General features: G+C 42.7%; 1 protein-coding gene across 5 annotated transcripts in view; it reads right to left on the bottom strand.

The window, feature by feature from the left end:
• CHD7 (chromodomain helicase DNA binding protein 7) overlaps window positions 1-19153 on the bottom strand; it is a 198298-nt gene that overhangs the window by 123261 nt on the left and 55884 nt on the right. For all 5 annotated transcript variants that reach the window (XM_053660799.1, XM_053660800.1, XM_053660796.1 and 2 more), the window contains exon 2: window positions 8306-10135. In XM_053660799.1, the coding sequence (XP_053516774.1) occupies window positions 8306-9961 (1656 nt within the window). In that variant the 5' untranslated portion in view covers window positions 9962-10135. The remainder of the gene's footprint in view (window positions 1-8305; window positions 10136-19153) is intronic.

Below are 19153 nucleotides of genomic sequence, written 5' to 3' on the forward strand. Positions count from 1 at the left end.
AACAAATAGGAAGGGCAGGAGTTAAAATGTATTTTAAAAAACTCTTAATGTTTCCAACATTACTACTTGTACTTCCTCAATATCCTAACTCTTTATGCCTATGGCCAAAGCAAACAAACCAAAAACTCAAGATCAACACCTCTTGCATATAGCTTCAAACAATTGTTCTCACTATCACACAGTTAATGTTATTAAAGAGTTCTGCTGAAATCTGTAGTACAGAATTATTTCTGTTAAAACAGAAGGCAGTAGAGAAGAATAGGATACATACACTATAAAGTAGATCAGAATCATTATACTCATAAACAAGTATCCCCCAAAATGGCATGTTTCCTTCAAATACCTGCCTGGGTAATAACTTTGATATAAGAAAACACCTTCTAGCCTTACCTGGCCATCACTCTTATCATCTAATCTAAACCAGGAAAAAAAGCAAGAGGATGATGAGTAGTTGGTACCTACGTTGACTTTTAACTTTTTAAAATAATACCAATTCCCTGGCATTTTCTCAAGTTCCTTTAAATTTTTTACCAGCACCAACTCCAGTGCCTGACCCTAGGAGGTTCTCCTATATTTTAAAAAATGAACGCTTAACTCATAATGATGCACCATCACCTACTAAGGTCTGGCAAGGCAAAAGCACAAGTTTGCAACTGACATCCTTTGCTGATAAAAGAACTGTATTCAGTAACAAAGGAAGAATAAGGGCCTTCTCTTTGTGATTACTTAGAGATTATCTACAGATTGACAGCTATAGCTACCAAGAATAGAGAATAATATTTAGATGTCAAGATTAAGGTAAATTCTCCTATTTAGGTCTAGCAATGCTTTTCCCCCTAACTTGTCCCCCTGATTGACCAACTTCCCAATTCTCCTTTCCCAGCCAACTACTGCTCGTTAGTGCCAGATACTGCCTTTCTGAGTGATCAATAAAATGAAGCAGCAGCAGCAGACAGAAACAGCTGAAAGGAAAAGGGGGTAAGGGTGTGCATACATAATAGTAAAAATAAAGGCTTTTCCCCTTATCCTTGGAGAACAAATTGTATAAAGAAACAAGAATTAGGGACAGAGAGACAAAGAGATTCTGAGTTAGGAGGGGAAAATAACTATTAAGTACTAAAAAGTATCCAAAAACCACTAGAAACCAAAATCTTGAAAATGGTTATAATCCACCTTTCAAAAAAGCTGGCTATTTTCTTTCTACAACAGAAGACATTCAGACAGCATTCTTTAAAATCCAAACAAATGAAATTTCAATTCACTAATGTCTCTTTTCATGTACTGATAACTATACAACAAACACCCCTCCAAGACTATATGTATTGTTGACACCTAAAAAATTGCTACTGCTTTCCCAACCTTATAATGAGGGTACTAACAGCTGTCTTAGAGGTTGACTGTCATAATCGGACTGAACAATTTTTAATTTATTTATCTGCATAAATTTACTTATACTCAGCAACACAACTGATGGGTTCTGCCTGTAAAACACATACTAGATTCCCAAGACTTATACCAAATATGCCATTAGCAATTTTTATACTGATTAAGTGTTGAAATAATATCCGATATATTAGGTTAATTTAATTTTATTAAAATTAGTTTCACCAGTTTCCTTTTTTAATGTCACTACTAGAAAACTTAAAATAATACACATGACTTACATTTATGACTTCTGTTACATTTTGATTGGAAAACACTAGTCTGGAATACAGTAAGGACAGAAAGAAATGACAGCCGGAAAATTATACTGAAATAACAAAATTCCTTATCCATCTCAGTGAAGGCTTTTATCTCCACACTGCCTTCACCACACCACCAATCTTCGTCCTTAATCTAGTGCTTGGCACATAATGGGCACTCAAATATTTCTTTAGTGTAGTTTAGCAAAGGTGACCAAGATTAAAATGCAGTATTGAAAAGTAGCTTTGAAAGTAAACTAAAAAAAACTTGTTACCCACAAAATTCTTGATAGTCACAAAAAACAATACTTTTTTTTACAAATTAAACGATTCTAAGAGTCAAGGCTATCATTTAGTATGTGGCTCAGCTCATGCTTTTAGACCACGAGTGAAAGGACAAATGGAGAATTTTTTCCTTTGCTTTAACTCTATACGTGGTATTTCCCATTTTAACCCCGTGCAACTCCGACCTCTGGCACAAACCAGCTCCGTTGCAGGCAAATGCAGGGAGGTGCTCATTAGGCTGTAGTGTATAGAAACAGAAGTGGTCAGAAGAATACCTTAACAGTCTTCATGAAAAACAAGAGGGTGCTGAGTGCCCCCATCGGCCAGCAAAAGTTGAGAGCAACACTGGGTGGCACGCTTTAATCAAAGCTGTCACGAGTAAATAACCAGGCAGCCACCAACATGTGGAAAGAGTGGGGACCTCTCCCACTTCCCTCTGTGAGCCTGGAGGGGCAGTCTGTCTGTCTCACTATGGGTGCTTGTTCTCTGAACAGCACCTGAACTGCACGTAGGTCAGAGCCGGGGGTTCTTCAGAGATATTCTGCCTCCCCCATTTCCACCAGACACCTTTGGGGGTGTGAAAACGTAACTATATCAAAAGTGGTATTCATAGAAATACATCTTGCTCTACTAAAAAGGCCTTTTTCTCTACTTCTGATCACAATTTGCATAACAGAGGCTTGCAATACATGAACATTTTCTCCATAAAATTTACTAAGTAGTTGACAATTAATCTGCCCATGTCTAGAATTCTGTATTTACTGGTGAAATGAGAGAATTTCAGTAAATTCTTGAGATTTACTAGAAAAAAGGTTTTCCCAGAAAGACTAGTTTTTATAGATAGGTATAAGACATCATGGAAAGACAAAGAATTGGAGAAGCCGTACCACTGATTCTGCCAGGCCTTTTAAATAAATCTCCCAGGGGAAAACTGAGACATAGAGAAATTATTATCTCAATTTCAGTGGTCCTTTAAATAAAATTTTATGCTTCTGTTCTCCCTCACAACAACCAGATTTCAGGACGAAATTAATGAAAAGCACACAAATGTATCCACAATATACATCATCTGAGAACACAATGTTGAAGATCCTAAAAATTCTTTAAGACCTCGCTCATCTGAGAGTGTAATTCATGAAGTGAGATACCTGTGTAACTTGTGCAGTGTAAATTATTCAGAAACTCAGGGATTTGCCTGTAACTTGCAGGACAATCCAGTCTTTCTTAGATAAACTCTTCAAATGAACAGAAGGAGGCCCATGCTTTTCTTCTAGGTTGTTCTCACCTCTGTCCACAGTGCACTGATAAATACTCCATTTTCTGCTCTCAACCGCTCCCAAGGTGCTGCAAAGCACGTTCCTGCCAAAAATCTGCCATGGACATAGGACCTGGTCTAAGCTTCTCACCATGACCAACAAGGTCCCACCGTGGTCCAACCATGCAGCCTTCTCTCTCCCACACTCTAGCCCCTACATTCAATAACACTGAGAGACATTTGCTAAGCCTTAAATTCTTTTTCCTCCCCCTTTACCCATGGTGCTCACAATGTGGACCTATCCTTCACATCAGCCAAAATGTCACTTAACCCAGAGCAACCTCCCAGACTTCAACCTGGCCCACTGGAAGACTGGGTTAGGAGCTGACCCCAAAGCAGGCAGTGTTTATCTCTACAGTGTGCTATTCCTGGGAGAGGCTTGCTGTACCACCTTTTTCACCCCAGCAAGATCTCTGCAAGCCCCCAATGAGCAGTATATAAGGAACCTCCATATTTGATAGCTATCCCCTGAAACCAACGAAATGAAAATGAAATCAAACAACTCTGACAATAATTAACACTAAAATAAGTGCTTGAGATTATTTTTTAAACTTTGCAACAAGCAATTCTGAGTATGTGCAAATGACAATATGTCTACCATGTTAAGTACTGAATGCTGTTCTTGCTAATCTCACTTTGCCTCTAACCAAAAAGGCCCATCTATCCTCCTTTTAGAGATAGTGCAATCAAGGCCCTGAGGTTAAGTAATCTGCCCCGGGCCATGGGGTCAGTAATCAGTTGTTAGTACTTCTACTCCAAAGCCTGTACTCTTCACTTTATAATCGGGATTCTCAGAGTGGGGCTGGGGGTCACTGGGTCTGCGAGCTCAGAACTGTTTCTGTAGTGGCACTGAGATGTGATTTTCCTTTCACTCTCATTCTCTCTGAACATAAGTGGACTTTTCCAAAGGCTCATGACTTGCGTGCAGACGGTATGCAGAAGTAGATGGTAGAATCTGAGGAAGTGTAAAACAATGTCATTTTTTGTTTTAGAAAAGTTACTCTTCATTTTAAAATCTTATTTATGTTGACACAATGGTTTGTTATTTTTAAATGGCTAATGAATAAATATTTCAAGTTGTCCTCAGTTTAAGATTCTAAGGCAGTAAATATCAACACATATAACGCTGATAAACAATGGATCTTTGGAATCCTCAAAAAATTTTAAGAGTATACAGGGATCTGAGATTACAAAGTTCAGGAAACACTGTCCTGATCAACTATAGAAAAAATATATAAGCTAGACTTTTTTTCCCTATAATTTTATAAGTAATCAGGACACTCTGCGTGCAGGGGTGTCCAACATTTTGGCATCTCGGGCCACACTGGAAGAAGAGTTGTCTTGGGCCACACATTAAATACACTGCAACACATAATCACAAAAAAAAAAACCTCATGATGTTTTAAAGTAAACTTACAATTGTGTGTTGGGCAGAATTCATAGCCATCTGGGCTGCCTGCGGCCCACGGGCCGCGTGTTGGACACCCGTTAGAGCTTCCATTAAATATGTCCATGCGCCACAATTAATGTTACAGACCAATGAACTCTGATCTTTCTCATCTGTTTTCCTTTGATGACTCTTCCATATAAAGTTAAATTTATCTTTAAACATACTTCAATGTGCTAGATAATTTAGAAAATATCTATTCAGAACACATGATACATTTTAATCATAACTCCTATTTTTTAAAAACTGGAACATCAGGATAAAGAAGTTAACGAGCCTATCTGAGTGTCGTTCTTCAGCAAAGTGCATCAGTATCTCAACCTGCTCTGGCAGCTTCCCTGCTACACAGCATGGTTTTGAATCACCATTCTGACATATACGAAATGCAAAGTAGTTTTAGTAGTTCTAAAAGCAAAACATGATTAGATAGATATACGAGAGAATGTGAGTCGTTCACAGGGAAAGAAAGGTATTGGGATTCTGTGATAGCATTTTGAATTACCCATATCATAATGCTCATCACACCCAGCCACGTGGGATAAAAAGGGGTAATATAAGCACAAATCAAATTTAGTGTTTTATAACTAAGGCTATATTTCATAACATTTAACCTGTTCCTTAAAAATAAAAGTTTACATTGCATTTGCATGTAAAATCACAATTAAGGCTTACATTGCCAGAGATCAGAAATTAAACCTAGCGTACCATTAACATGTGTGTATCAACCACAGGCTGAACATGATACCAGGCACGTGGTATTTATTACCGCACTTGATCTCAGCACCCTTTGGGGTGGGGACTGTTTTACTGATGAAGAATCTGACATTCAGAGAGGTTAAATATGTTGCCTAAGGCCCCCACACTAATAAATAGTAGAGCTGGAATTCAAATACTTTTCTGACTTTTAAAGTCAATGCTCTTCCCAAGACTTCACACCTCCTCATTATTATTTCCAGGACTGAGAGTTTCAAAATATGAAGATGATGCAATGTTAAGCAGAAATAAGTAAACTCCATGAGCAAAATTTTAAGATGCAATTGAACTTATATAATAAAAACTCCTCAAATGTATTTGCTTCCATCCTTTATTCAGTTCAGAGTTTATTCAAAATGGCACATTTGAGAAGTCAGAGCTAAACAAAAAAAGAAATATACTTGATGTCCCCCAGCAGCTGCCCAGGGCACAGCACAGAGCGACCCTCCAAGCACACAATGACCCACACACCACATGCTCATCGTATTCACCCTCTGAAATGCCCATTGAGATATTTGTACTCTTACTACTTGGGAAAGATGGAGGAGATCAACAATTCCCATCCAGGAATCAGATTATATCCACAGGGTGTCTCCTTCAACCTGCACTTGTCCCCCAGCGAAAAAAGATGCTGGGACAAGGACAAATCTAGAACCACTGCTCTGAAAAGATACATTGCTTAATAAGAAATATCCCAAGGAAGAAGAAAAGAATAATTCCTGGAAAGGAGATCACATCCATCTCTGCCCTACAAGCCACCCAGGTCCACAGACCTCAGGAACAGCAGCCTCAGGGAGAGAGCACTTTGGTAAATTTCAAGGAAATTTTGCTGTAAAGTGGAGATAAAGGAAAACAAATTGGCCGGGTCTGATATTTTCCATTCCTTCCTTCCTCCACCCTTGGTTTCCCGAGGCCCTCTGCTCCCGGCATCCTGTCAGACTGCCTTTCCCATCTACCCTTCCCAGTTGTTCAGGAACCACAGGTTCCAGAAGCCCCTGGGCTGCAGGTTAGGAAGAGAAAGGAAGTGGCTTTCCCGGGCAGCAAGCAGGCCAGCTCCCGCTGACCCCGAGTCTCCTCTTGAGGAGCTACAAGTGTGCCAGATCTCTGACGGCAGCTTCTCCCAGACTCCTACATGTCCTGCATCCTCAGGTCCTGCCTGACCTCCACTTCCCCAGCCCTGTCTCTCCTTCCCTACACTCCCAGCGCTGAAGACTCTGAGTCTCTGTTCTAAATGCCTCTCCAGTTGTGATACCCCAGTCAGCTTTGTTTCCTGACCAAACCTTTTTACGTTCACATTGCTTCAATCCCTTCTGTTCCATTCCCGGGTCCCTGGTCCAAACTGTCCTCACGGGGCTGTACCACAGGCTCACAATTCATCTTGTAGTCCCCCAGTCATCCTGTGGACTGTCTAATTGATTTCACTGGCTCCCCACTGAAGTGCAAATTTCTTAAAACGGAATGCCAGACCTCTACCACCTGCCCTTCCCTGCAGCAAGCTTGACTTCCCATACACCATTTCCCCAATCATCCTCCAACCCAGAAAGACATCCTCAGTGCACTCTCCTTGGCTAAGTCCCAGCCAAATTCCAAGCACCCTTATCCACAGGGACTTCCTCCATCTGGACAACTGTCACATAGTTGTGTGTAATCTTTTACTCTGCTTTATATTTTCACATATTGGTCATACTTCCCCAAACTGATTATAAGTTCATTAAGAACAAGCACTGCGGCCCTGGCTGGGTGGCTCAGTTGTTTGGTGCATTGTCCCGTACACCAAAAGGTCCCAAGTTTGATTCCTGGTCAGGACACCTACCTAGGTTGTGACACCTACCTAGGTTGTGGGTTCGCTCCCCAGACAGGGCACATACAGGAGGCAATCGACCGATGTTTCTCTCTGACACTGATCTTCTCCCTCCCCCACAACTCGTTCCTCTCTCAATAAAACATATCCTTAGATGAGGATGAAAAAAAAACAAGCTCTGTGCGTTACAGCTCTAACATCACCTACTGTGCCATGCAAACTCAGAGTTGCCACCACAGTGGAAGGGCAGTATGTGTTTTTGACTAGCACTTGGAGTAACTTATACACGTAGGTATTAGTTCATTTTTCCTAAACCTAAAGCAAAAACACCAATGCTTCTAACAGAAAGATGTCCTTGTGAATGCTAGAGCTTCAAACTTAAATCTGTCTGCTTCCACATTCTATAAGACAACAAAGACTCCAGCTTAAAAAGAGGAAGACTCCTGTTTCATGCTGGGAAACTGAGTCCCCTAGAGCCCAGCACTTTTTCTGTTTACTGTGATTTTCTATGGTCTGCAATTTAAATTCACACTAACATTCAACAGCTGGTAAAATAAATATTACAGAAGAACACATTTTGCAGCTTCCCAAGGAAATAAGTTCTAATTTTCTAAAAGAGGTGGGAGAGACTACCACAAACAATATTTTTTAAAACATAAAGGACGACAGAAATAGAAAGAATAGGAGGAGAAGGCAAAGATGTCTGTTCTGAGGCCAACGTCCACCTGCCTGCTGACAGTGACAGCTCAGTTTCCTATGCTTTCTTAGCACCCAGCGCCACTCCTGGGACAGGAAGAATCGAGACTTTTTGAATAAGTGAACAAATGCATTAAGTCAGTATACGAGAGAGGAAATAAATGGAGTAATATTTAAAAATGAGATTATGGAGCGGCTTAACAAGATTAAAATCAAGGATCTCATAATGAAAATGTTTTGCCTGACGTTCAAAGAAAAGTACTATTAGATAAGTTCACTGAGTTACATTTCATACCACAAGGCAGGCAGGATCGGAGTTCCCTTACCTGAGGCACAGGCACTTTCTGCGGGGTGTTCTGGGGTGATGGGTGGAGCTGTGCCCAAGGCTGGTGATGCGGGTGTGGGGGTGAAGACTGGTGGTGCAAGCCCGGGTGGGGCTGCATCGGAGGGCAGGTTGGTAACTGCTGAAAAGACGGCTGCTGACCAGGGTGCTGCTGGCCAGGCAGCAGCCGTTCCTGGATTGCTTGTGGATCTACAAGGCCAACGCCGGGACAACCATTTGGTCTCATGTGCCCGGCCAACTCCCTCGGTGCTGAGGACATGCCCATAAACGGACGAGACTGCTGCATGTTTCTGGGGCCCATATTCCTCTGTCCAATTCCCATGGCACCGGGGGACTGGTGAGACGGCTGAGGGTGGGGCATATTTGGATAACTGCCAACTTCCATTGGTATCCCAGCACTTCCAGGCCTGACTTGCGGAGGAGGAGTACCTGCTGGATTATTCATTGCTTTCATGGGTGACATGGGAGGCGGAGAGGCGTAAGTTCCCTGAGGCTGTGAAGGATGCATAGTTTGTGTGTTCATTTGGTTAAGTGAGCCACTGGGGTGGATGGGCTGCTGGTGCATTAGTCCTTGACCACTGTTTGATGGGAATCCTACAGCATTGGGGTATCTGGGTACGGACTGATTCATTGGAGTATTATTTGTAAGGCCTAAATTTTGATTCATCCCTGTATTGTTAACTAATCCCTGATTTAGGTTACTGTAAGGATATCGAGAATACTGCCCTGAGTTGTTCATAGTAGGTGAGGGGACTGTCTGGCTCCGAGAACTAAAGTTAAGGGTTTGTGGCCTAACAGCCCCTTGTTGAGGAGGATTAGGGGAGAATCTGGGACTGTGGGCAACAGATTCTCCATGGAGAGCAGTGGGGGGGTGGTGGTGGAACTGTTGCACTGAGTGACGTAAGGAAGGTGCCATGCTGGGACTCTGCTGGGGCACGTGGGACAAGTGGCCCGGTCCTGAGGTGGCAATAAAGGGATTTCCCTGATTGAGGCCCTCTTGACCTTGGGAAAACTGGCTCATCCTCTGCTGTGGCTGACCGTGCTGCTGTAGGGAAAAATCCCCACGCGCCATATAGCTGCCCATCTGCTGCATGTGCTGAGGGTGGCCCTGCGTGGGCGGCCCCGACGGAGCCGGCTGGGGCTGCTGCGGCTGCTGCTGGTAGGGGGCTCGTATCTGGTCTGGTACCTGAACAGCTCGGGGGCCCCACATGGAGCCACTGTCCACAAAGGACTGCCCGTGCCTTTCATTCTGCATGCCAGGGTAGACTCCCATCTGACCACCGCCACTGCCACTGTGAGGGACCTGAGGGACGGGAGGGGTGTGATACTGCGAGTGAGGAGACGCGAGTCCGTTCCCAGGGGTGCCGCTCATCATCCTGCTCGGCTGATCCATCAGGTGCATCTTTTGTTGTTCATACTGATTATAGTGATCGAAATGGGTCAACTTGGTTTGATTCTGATTAGTGGAGGGATGATGAAGGGGTGGCTGCAAAGAAGCAAAGCCCTGGTCCATCGGCATCTGCTGACCCATGGGGTTCACTGGATTCTCAGGGTAACCACAATCTCCGAGGCCTTCGAGTCCTTCGCTGAAAATATTCCCATCCTCCCCAAAAAGACTCATCATTCCGGGATCTGCCATCTTCTTCCAACACACGGCTCCTCCAAACTACAGCCCAGGAGCTTGTCTGTGCTTCACTTCACCGTGGTGTTCGTCCTCAAAGCCTGTAATCCTTAACTAATCTTCTTCATGTCATTCCATATTTCTTTAATTCTCTTGGACCCTGCAGCGTCAGGCAAAGTCTGGATCTAGGTCCTGGAAGAGAGTGGGCGGTGGGGAAGAGGAAGGGAGAAAACAAAGAATTAGGAACAAATGACAAAAACTGCCGGGATTTTACACATTTGAATTTGGTTTTCATCAACAATACTAATCTAGCCCCCCTCGCTGAGCTGTATTTTATAAACCTAGTTCCCTTTAAGAGAAACTCATTAGCTTCTATCAGAAGCATTATTGTGATCGGTTACTTAGAAAGCAAGCAAAACACTAACCTTAACCTTAAATTAATCCATTCACTCCACTTCCTAGCATTCCATTCTTGGATGGAACAGAACAAAAGAACACAACATGAAGCAGCAGCAGCTGCCACAGCAGGCAAGCAGATGTATGAATATAGCCCAGCGGCCCATCTGCTGAACCAAAGCCCTAGAAATGCTCTGGTTACCAACAGCCCGCCCTTAACCTTATTCCCCTGAGCAGTGTAATCAGATGAGCAGCCGCAGCTCCGAGGGCTGCAAAAAGCCCAACTTAGTTAAATTGACTACAGGATTATACAAATACCAAAATCAGTCATTTAGTGCAAATTAGATATTTGCAGCCCACCTACAACTATGTAACAGCTATGGAGGCATCGAATGAAAATGCATCCATAATGATGTTGGAAAGCAAGTTTTAGAGTATGATAAATTCATAATTTCATTGAGTTTAATGGCAGGAATATACAAGACTGAGAAAGGACCAGGAGAAGAGCTTTCTTTCGTCCTCCAGGAGGACTGATTTCACTGGTGGCTCTGGGCCCACCACCTTCCCGGTCTGCACTGCCGGCAGGGGAAGTCCAAGCCCAGAGTCATTACTCACCCAGAGGCTCTGGGCTCTGGGTAAACCAGGGGCCCGAGTGACCATTCGGACAGACCCTGGCTGGATGGGCAGTTTCTATAACCGTTCTCATCAACAGAAACAGAAAACTTCGCCCCAAACTGGTCAGAACTGAAAATTCTTTTAAGAGAACGAAGTTCAAAGTATCCATACAAAAAATATGTAGATATATCTATGCAGCCCTGACCCTTGCCCTAACCTTTGGGGTAAGGCAGGGCACGCCCAGGTGTGGGGAAGGTGTGCAGGCACATCCGAGAGCCTGCTGTGCTTACAGCACGCGTCGTTATACGCTATCCGCCCTCCCGCAGTTTATTCAAACAGCTCCGAACACATTTTGTGTCCAGTTAAAATAACCAATTTAAAGAATGTTTCAACAAGCAAAACAGGAAAGTATTTTTGTTGAATGCTAATTAAATGAACAACCTAATAAAGAACTAATTCACGTAGGAAAAATGTCTGAAATCTTAAACATCTATGGAATTTAACTCATTTTTTTCCTCTTTCAGAAGCACATTAAGCATTGTGTGATACTGCCCAACTTGAAAAAACAATGTCTATGGGAGAATTTCCAAAGTGATGTTCTAAACAGACTCGGTCATAAATTCCACTGACACACTCCTCTACGGGCACAGGGATGAACAATGGGCCACCCGGTACTGCTGAGAACTCACCAATAAGACAGATAAAAAAAATCAGTTTCTGCTGCCCTATTCTAACACATTCCTAACAAGGGAAGAATTCTGCTTACAGAAAATGTAAACAACATTCCTGTTCGCTGTCAGAACTACAGACAGAACACCTGAGGGGGTCTCTGGGTCTGTAGTTTTCAGGTGACAGCTGTCAGCTGAAGTCAAAGGTCTCCTCACTCTGCCACTAACTGCTATGAATTTTCTTATGTACTTTCTCCAAAAACAGGTCAGGTGGGTGAAAGTAAGATGAGCAGAAAAGCCATTTATTTATAGACATGCTGCTTTACTACACAACTACTTTAAAATCCAAAAGAAAGAAAAGGAGAAATCTCCAGGGCAAAATAAAACAAATACTTATAAATTAAATTTACTCCTAAAAAGCCTAAGCAGTCAGTCTTCATTTATTCCAGGCTCATTTTAGCTTTCAAGGAAATAAATACTGAAATGGACTTGATAATAGCTTAAACCAGCCGTGCAGACTAACCACTTACCAAAATAACCTTTCAAATTAGCTTAAGGAAGGCAATGTCTACTTATACATCCTTGATGGCCTTGTTTTTACGGGCTAAGAGCCGCGTCCTCCAGGGTCCACCCCGTGTCATGGGAGGAAATGCTACTGCCTGGATGGGGTTCCCAGCCAGCTCCAGGGGGCTGACCCGGGCAGAGGCACAGCCCGCCTGGAGAAGAAGCAATGGAATTGAGCAGAGTGGGGAGAGAACCTGCCTGCTGGTGTGGGAAGGGACGAAACAGGGCCCTCGCTGAAAGTAACCCTGCCTGACTCTTGGGTTTCCGCTGCCCTGCCCCCTCCCATGAGACTCCATTAGCCAGTGGCATGGAAAACAACAGCATTACCTGGCATCCAGTAAGCACACTGCCCCCCACAACCGTGACCGCAATCAGGACAGCTCTGCGCAAAGAAGTTCAAAACTATGGTTTAGTCTGCCTTCAGTGACTGACTGCTCCCGCTTGCTCCGACAGCCGTCACCCACCACGGCCTTCATGCCCCTTTTCTGACCTCAGGACTCTGCTAGTGACTATGCTAGGAATCCATCTGGTACTTGGACTTCATATTTCTCATTTGAGCTAACCTAATTAATTTATTTTGGTCTTTTTAAATTTGATCAAGACCATTTGAATACCCACATTCCCAAGTCACAGCTGCAACACATAATTTTGTTTCTAGCAGATGTTCATTTAAAACTTCTTTCAGAAGGTTGCTCCCTTCTCTACACTCAATGTCTACATTTCTATGTCTAGGGCAGCACTGTTCAAAGAGCCATCAAATCAGAACCGTATGTGATTAAAAAATTTTAATAGCTACATTTAAAAAGTAACCCAAAAGGAGTGAAATGAATTTAATAATAGTTATTATTTAACCCAATATATGCAAATATTATCACTACAAAATGCAATCAATATTAAAAAATGAAGAAGACAGTTCACATCTTCTGGCACCGAGTCTCTGAAACCCAACACATCCTCCACACCACACAACTCAACACCTACTGCCCACATTTCAAGTCGAGCACACACTCACGGAGCTGGCGGCCCCCTTCAGCATCTTTATAGATTGTTAAAAGGAAGAAAGAGATATAAATTTTAGGTGTTGCTGAATAATTCTCATAGTTATTGCCTGCATAATAAATATTACCCAGGCAATAATCAAACATAAAAGTTGTGTTTATGTTTGATTCAGTGTTAAATAAAAACCAAGTAAAATCTCAAATCACATTTTTGACTCAGAACATATTTACTGAGCACTTACTATAATCCAGGTCCGGTATAGGTGCTCAGGTGTGTCTAAATGAAAACTTCCTTTGTTCTCATGGAGCTTACATTTTTCTCTAGGTCACAGACGACAAACACAAGGCCCACTCACGGGCTGAATCCAGCCCTCCACATTTTTTTATCCAGCCTGGCACCTTGTTTCTACCTGGCGGTAGCACCGAGCTCTCACTCAACTGTTAAGGAGTGGTTACATGTATACAGTCCTAAAATTACATTTGGCCCTTTGAAGGCAACCTCGAGGCTGATGTGGCCCCCGGTGAAAATGAGTTTGACACCCCTGTTTTAATCAACCTCTCACCTAAGAATTAAGAGTTGGGGGTTATGTCATAAAAATTAGGATATCATTTTACAAAACATCTCATTAATTTATGATGGCAAAGTGTTTCAACTACGTGCAATATTATAAGGTACACAGCAGAAGATACAGCACCCTACTGGCAAGTATGTTCTGAAACCAGAACAAGATCCGAAGGTACATGTGTTTGGGGATGAGGAGGGGCCCCAAGGAGACAACTCATCTGAGAGAATCACCACCACTGCAGAGACTCACCGTGAAACCCACTGTGAACATCTCGGAGCTGGCAAGCACTCTGGAGAACATCTCATCCCACCCCCTCTTCATTTAACCGATGAAAAAGCCCTTTTTCAGACTGAGAAGGGTAAACACTTCCCACAAACTGTTTAATGGCAGACAATCCCCAAAGACGAGCAAGAAGTGCACAGATGAGACGGCAGCTGATCAGGGAGGGCGAAATGTTAAAGGCACAGCCAGGTCCGTTTTACTCCGAGAAGTCACTAAAACAATTACTGAGACTAGCAACTAGAAGTTTACTTTCAAAAAAATTTATTTATACACTGTGCAACTTTTAGGAATCAGCACATATTAACACTACATTAAAGCTGTTAGTTAATTTCAATGGAAATAAGCAGGATAAAAAATAAGCAGATCTAAAAAAACACAAGCAAACAGCGCATATAATGGGAGATGGAAATAAAGGGTGTACAACACACCAAGATGAAAGAAATGAGTTGTGTAAAACTATATATTAATATTTTGAGGTGAATTTCTGACCTCCCAAAATTTCTGTAATCAGTGTAGCCACGTTTTAATTTGGTATCACAGTGACCTAGAGAGCTAGCAAGGAAATAGGTGAATACGAAAACCTTTTACATGGTAGAATGCCACGCAAGGAGGCTTTTTTCATAACTATCTAACATCTGGGCAAGTGCAGAGTTAAAGGATGACTGCCTTTCAGGTGCTGAAGACTACTGGTGTTCTATAGCTTCATTTCTAGTTGCTCTCTTTCAGTTTCTCTCCTCCACCTCCAACAAACCTGGGGTAGAGAACAGAACAGTGACAATGGTGCTTGGGACCCACTGAATTGTGTGTCAGATTTCCAAGGGAGTGTCTAGCAGTTGGGAAAACACTCATCACCACCCTTAGCACAAGCCATGAAGAAGTCTCAGTCATCACGCGTACAAACCATACCCAGGGAAGGGCAGGATCTGTGAGCTGATAGGTAAAAACACGGGAGATAAAGGGCCCAGTACTGCTCAGTTTCTATTCAAAGTGACCATCTGTTCAGCCAGTTCACGAAGGCTGTGGGCAGAGCACCAGTGGCCCCCAACAGCAGCTGAGGGAGAGGAAAAGGCCAAGCCTTGCCCTGGGAGAAAGCATCAATCCAAGAACAATGACCCAGATAAAGAATCAGAAAATGCCTCCAAATTCAGAACATCAGCTCACCACAAGTCAACTCCAGATCTGCCTCATGGACCAGATGATACCCTCCTTGAACCCCCTGGCCAAGACCACATTTTCTTCCTCATCAGTACGCCTGGGGGGTGCCAATCCGCCATGACTACACTGTCCTACATGGCAGCCACTAGGCACATGTTGCTATTTAATTAAAACTAAATAAAATTTAAAATTCAGTTGCTCAAATGCACAAGCTACATTTCAAGTGCTCAACAACCACATGGGGCTGGTGGCTACTGTGTGCATATGGAAAATCCCATCATTACAGAACATTCTATGGACAGCTCAGCTATGCGTTCCTTCTTAGCGGTAATGTTCTTAGATAATAACCATCATTCTCTTTGATGAAAAATATTTTGCTCAGAGATGAGTATTCTCTTAAAGGTGTACACCTATCCCGTGATGAAAATTTACAGTAGTCTTTCCACATATCATACTTTACATTAATTAACTATATCTTTCAACCTATAAATTATGTCTTTTCGGTATTATCTCCAAACATATATTTCTATTTCTTAATAAATAATTTTTATTATGTTCGGTACAATTCTCAACCATACAAAATTCATGCACTTAGGGACAGTTGATTTCAAAACCTTTCCCACTCATAATCGCCATGTTATCATTGCCCTTTAGTAATTTGCAAGCTTAATTTTTTCAACTAAAACTCTACATAACTACAGTAAGGTCACTATTTTTCTTAGTGGCATTGTACGTTATTTTCATTCATTATTTTATTGGAAGAAAACGATGTAGAAAGAACAAAAAAAACCCTGAAGTCCTTCAAAAATCTCTATTAGTCCAAGCACCAAATGAAAAAAAAGGGAGGGGAGAATAAGAATTGCATTTATATCAGTAGGTAATCTCCAATTTTGCTGATGCTAATGGAAGATATATATTTTTAATAGGGAAAACTATGCAGACAATTGACATTATATAGAGTAATGCTATGCTTTTTACACATCAGTGTTCCCTGTAGCTGATAACAGTTATCTCCATCCACACCTTCCACCCAGCCAAAGGATGTAATAACCCTCAATCCTTCCCATCATTCATTCATTTGAAAAATATTTAACGAGTGCCTACTTTGCATAAAGCATTTCACAGACACTGGACATAGAGTTGAACAATACAGATATAGCCCCTGTCCAGTATAACCTGCCACTGTAATAAATGCCCCAGATAGCCTGCGTATTCAGCCCACCCAACAACCTGCTGATTCTGCCTCCTACATCCCTCACAAGTCTACCTCCTCTTAATTCACATTATCTCTGATGAAGTCAGGCCTTTGTGGTTCAGTGAAGGACAAAGCATCACGGGCTGACTGGTTTGCTCAAGTCTGGTCTCAACGCATTCACACAGCTGATTAAATGATCTATTCTAAACCACAACATTCATCATGTCTCTCTCCTGATTAAAATCCTTAACGGAGTTGCCATAGCTTTCAGGATCAAGTCCAAATGCTCCAGCATGGTGGAAGGCACTTTGTAATCAGATCCCCGAGTTGCCTTTCCTCTGCATGTGAAACACTCACAATTAGCCAGGCTGGGTCTGTCAGACCACTGGAAGTTTACTGCCAACAATGCATTCACATCCTCACACGTGCCTTGCCCCTTACACCTGCCTGCTTACCCTTGCCTCCCGCCATCCCCCTCTGCCCTGTACAGTCCGGCCTCTTTCAGTCTCAGTTCTTTTGTTACCACCCATCCAGGGTAGTAGCTTCATAGCCCCCAGCCCTCCCCGTCTCAGGCTGATTTTGAAACCCTCCCTACGATTTCCACCACACCAGGGGCAACAGCTACAAAACCAACACGTGGTTGTTCTTGTTTGTTCACCTGCCTCTCTCCCTTGCCTTTTGAAGGGGGTCCTGGAACCACTGGCACCCCCAAGGAGCTGGTGAGAGATGCAGTATCTTGAGTCCACCCAGATCTCCTGACCTAGAATCTGCATTTTATTAACAGGGCCCCCAGTGATCCCTGCACATTCTAAAGTTCAGGAGTCCCGCTCTCAGACTCGGAGCTCCTCTACAGCTGCAAATGCTCTTCGATTCATGGAAAAACAAATAATCAGTAAGACATAAATCATCCAAAAGAATTACAAAGCAAGTAATGCAGATAGTCTTGGCACTCGTGACTGACAAAGAAACAATACTGACCTTATTCAAAGAATTATGAAGAACTCTTAGCGACAAATTTTAACTTGTAATGGTTTGCAAGGAGTAGACGCTTAAAAGTGGCTTAATTTTAAAGATACGTCCATCTGCTTGCCAATCATTTTTGCAAGACAAAAAACATGCAGTTAACATTAATATCTAATGCTATGTTACATAACACACTATTTCACAGGTTTCTTGCAGAAGTCTTTCGGTTATTTCTACATAACTTTGAGGAGTCTGAATATTCTGAGCTGCCTTTCAGATAAAGATGTGTTTTCCCCTCCACATAAGACTGCTAGGGCTGGTATGGTTTTTTTTCAAGGCAACTAATGAAATAGCACTCAACTAACAGTTTATAGAAGGTGCATGGCTACAGCACTAATTTTTTTCTAAATGGGTCAAAAGGCACATTCTGTCCAATATGTAAGTTGTGCCACAAAAGCACAAGAATCATGGCAATCAATGTCCTTTAGAGAACAGCCTCTTTATACCCTGCAATTCAACACTGACATATCACTCCCTGAAATTAACTCCTTCAAAACTAAAGCTCTCAGGAGATGGCCAGCAGACAGCTGACCTGCTTGTCCCACCACAGGGTCATCTTCCATTTGGTTTAGTGTGTCCCAGCAATAGACCAGGACACATTCTAATACCACTGACAGTACCCAACACTATATGGCAGAAGAGAAATAGGGGAAAACGTGTATATACGTATCTGTACATATCTCTACATGTAATACGTATCCATGTCAGATATGTGCATCTATCCTATATCTTTTTATTGTTACCCTAACTTATTTTATTATAGCTAAGGGGGAAAGGGAGTAAAGATATTTCCGAAAGTAAGTAAATGAAAACGTTTTAGTGTAATTTACTTGAAATACGGAAAATTAAACTTCAAAAATGTATTTCAACCCACTTGAAAGATGCTTACAGTGCAGACTATACATTTTACAAAACCTGGCCACTGCTAGTGTGTTGTAAGTACTATAAAACACCCCGGGATAGATTCAGCCAGCAATACTGGACTGGTCTGTAATAGCAAATGATGCCACATGTTCACTGGTTTGATAAAAAAAAATCACCATTTGAAAACATTTTCCCACTCACTCTAGACCTATTTCAACCTACTGACTTCACACACACACACCATCTGGGTGATGTCAAAGCTACAAAAAGCGAGAATAGGACAGAAGGAGGGAAGGACAGAAGGAGGAATGGAAGGAGCTGTGAGGCCAACCTCTGTCCAGGGACACCTGGTAATCCCAAATCCCTCTAAAGCTGCCCCTGAGGTAGGAAAGAGCAACATGCTGAAGGGCTGGAAAGCAACACACAGCCAAATGCTCTGGTAAGAACCATGGTTTCTGTACACTTACTACAGTTGTTACCGATTAACCGGTCGGCAATTTCCCACATTCTTCTGCACTTTAAAAGTTTCTGGGAAGCTGAAAGGGGGGATCTTGTCTTTTATCACAAGAGGAGTTTTAAACCTGTCCCCAATTCTGCCTGGTTTGAAACACAGGAAGAGAAAGGGTATATAGTTAGTCTTCTCTGATACACATACTGCCAGCATTTGAGAAGGGGAGAGGGAGAGGGGAGGGGAGGGGGAGGGAGAGGAGAGGAAGTGGAGAGGGAGAGGAAGAGGAGGAGAGGGAGAGGAAGAGGGAGAGGAGAGGGAGGGAGAGGAGAGGGAGAGGAAGAGGAAGAGGGAGAGGGAGAGGAAGAGGGAGAGGGAGAGGAAGAGGGAGAGGGAGAGGAAAAGGGAGAGGAAGAGAAAGAGAAGACCTTGGGCG

This window comes from Artibeus jamaicensis, unplaced genomic scaffold, assembly GCF_021234435.1.
Source record: "Artibeus jamaicensis isolate MK-2021 breed Jamaican fruit bat unplaced genomic scaffold, CSHL_Jam_final scaffold_916, whole genome shotgun sequence".
Lineage (NCBI taxonomy): Eukaryota > Metazoa > Chordata > Mammalia > Chiroptera > Phyllostomidae > Artibeus > Artibeus jamaicensis.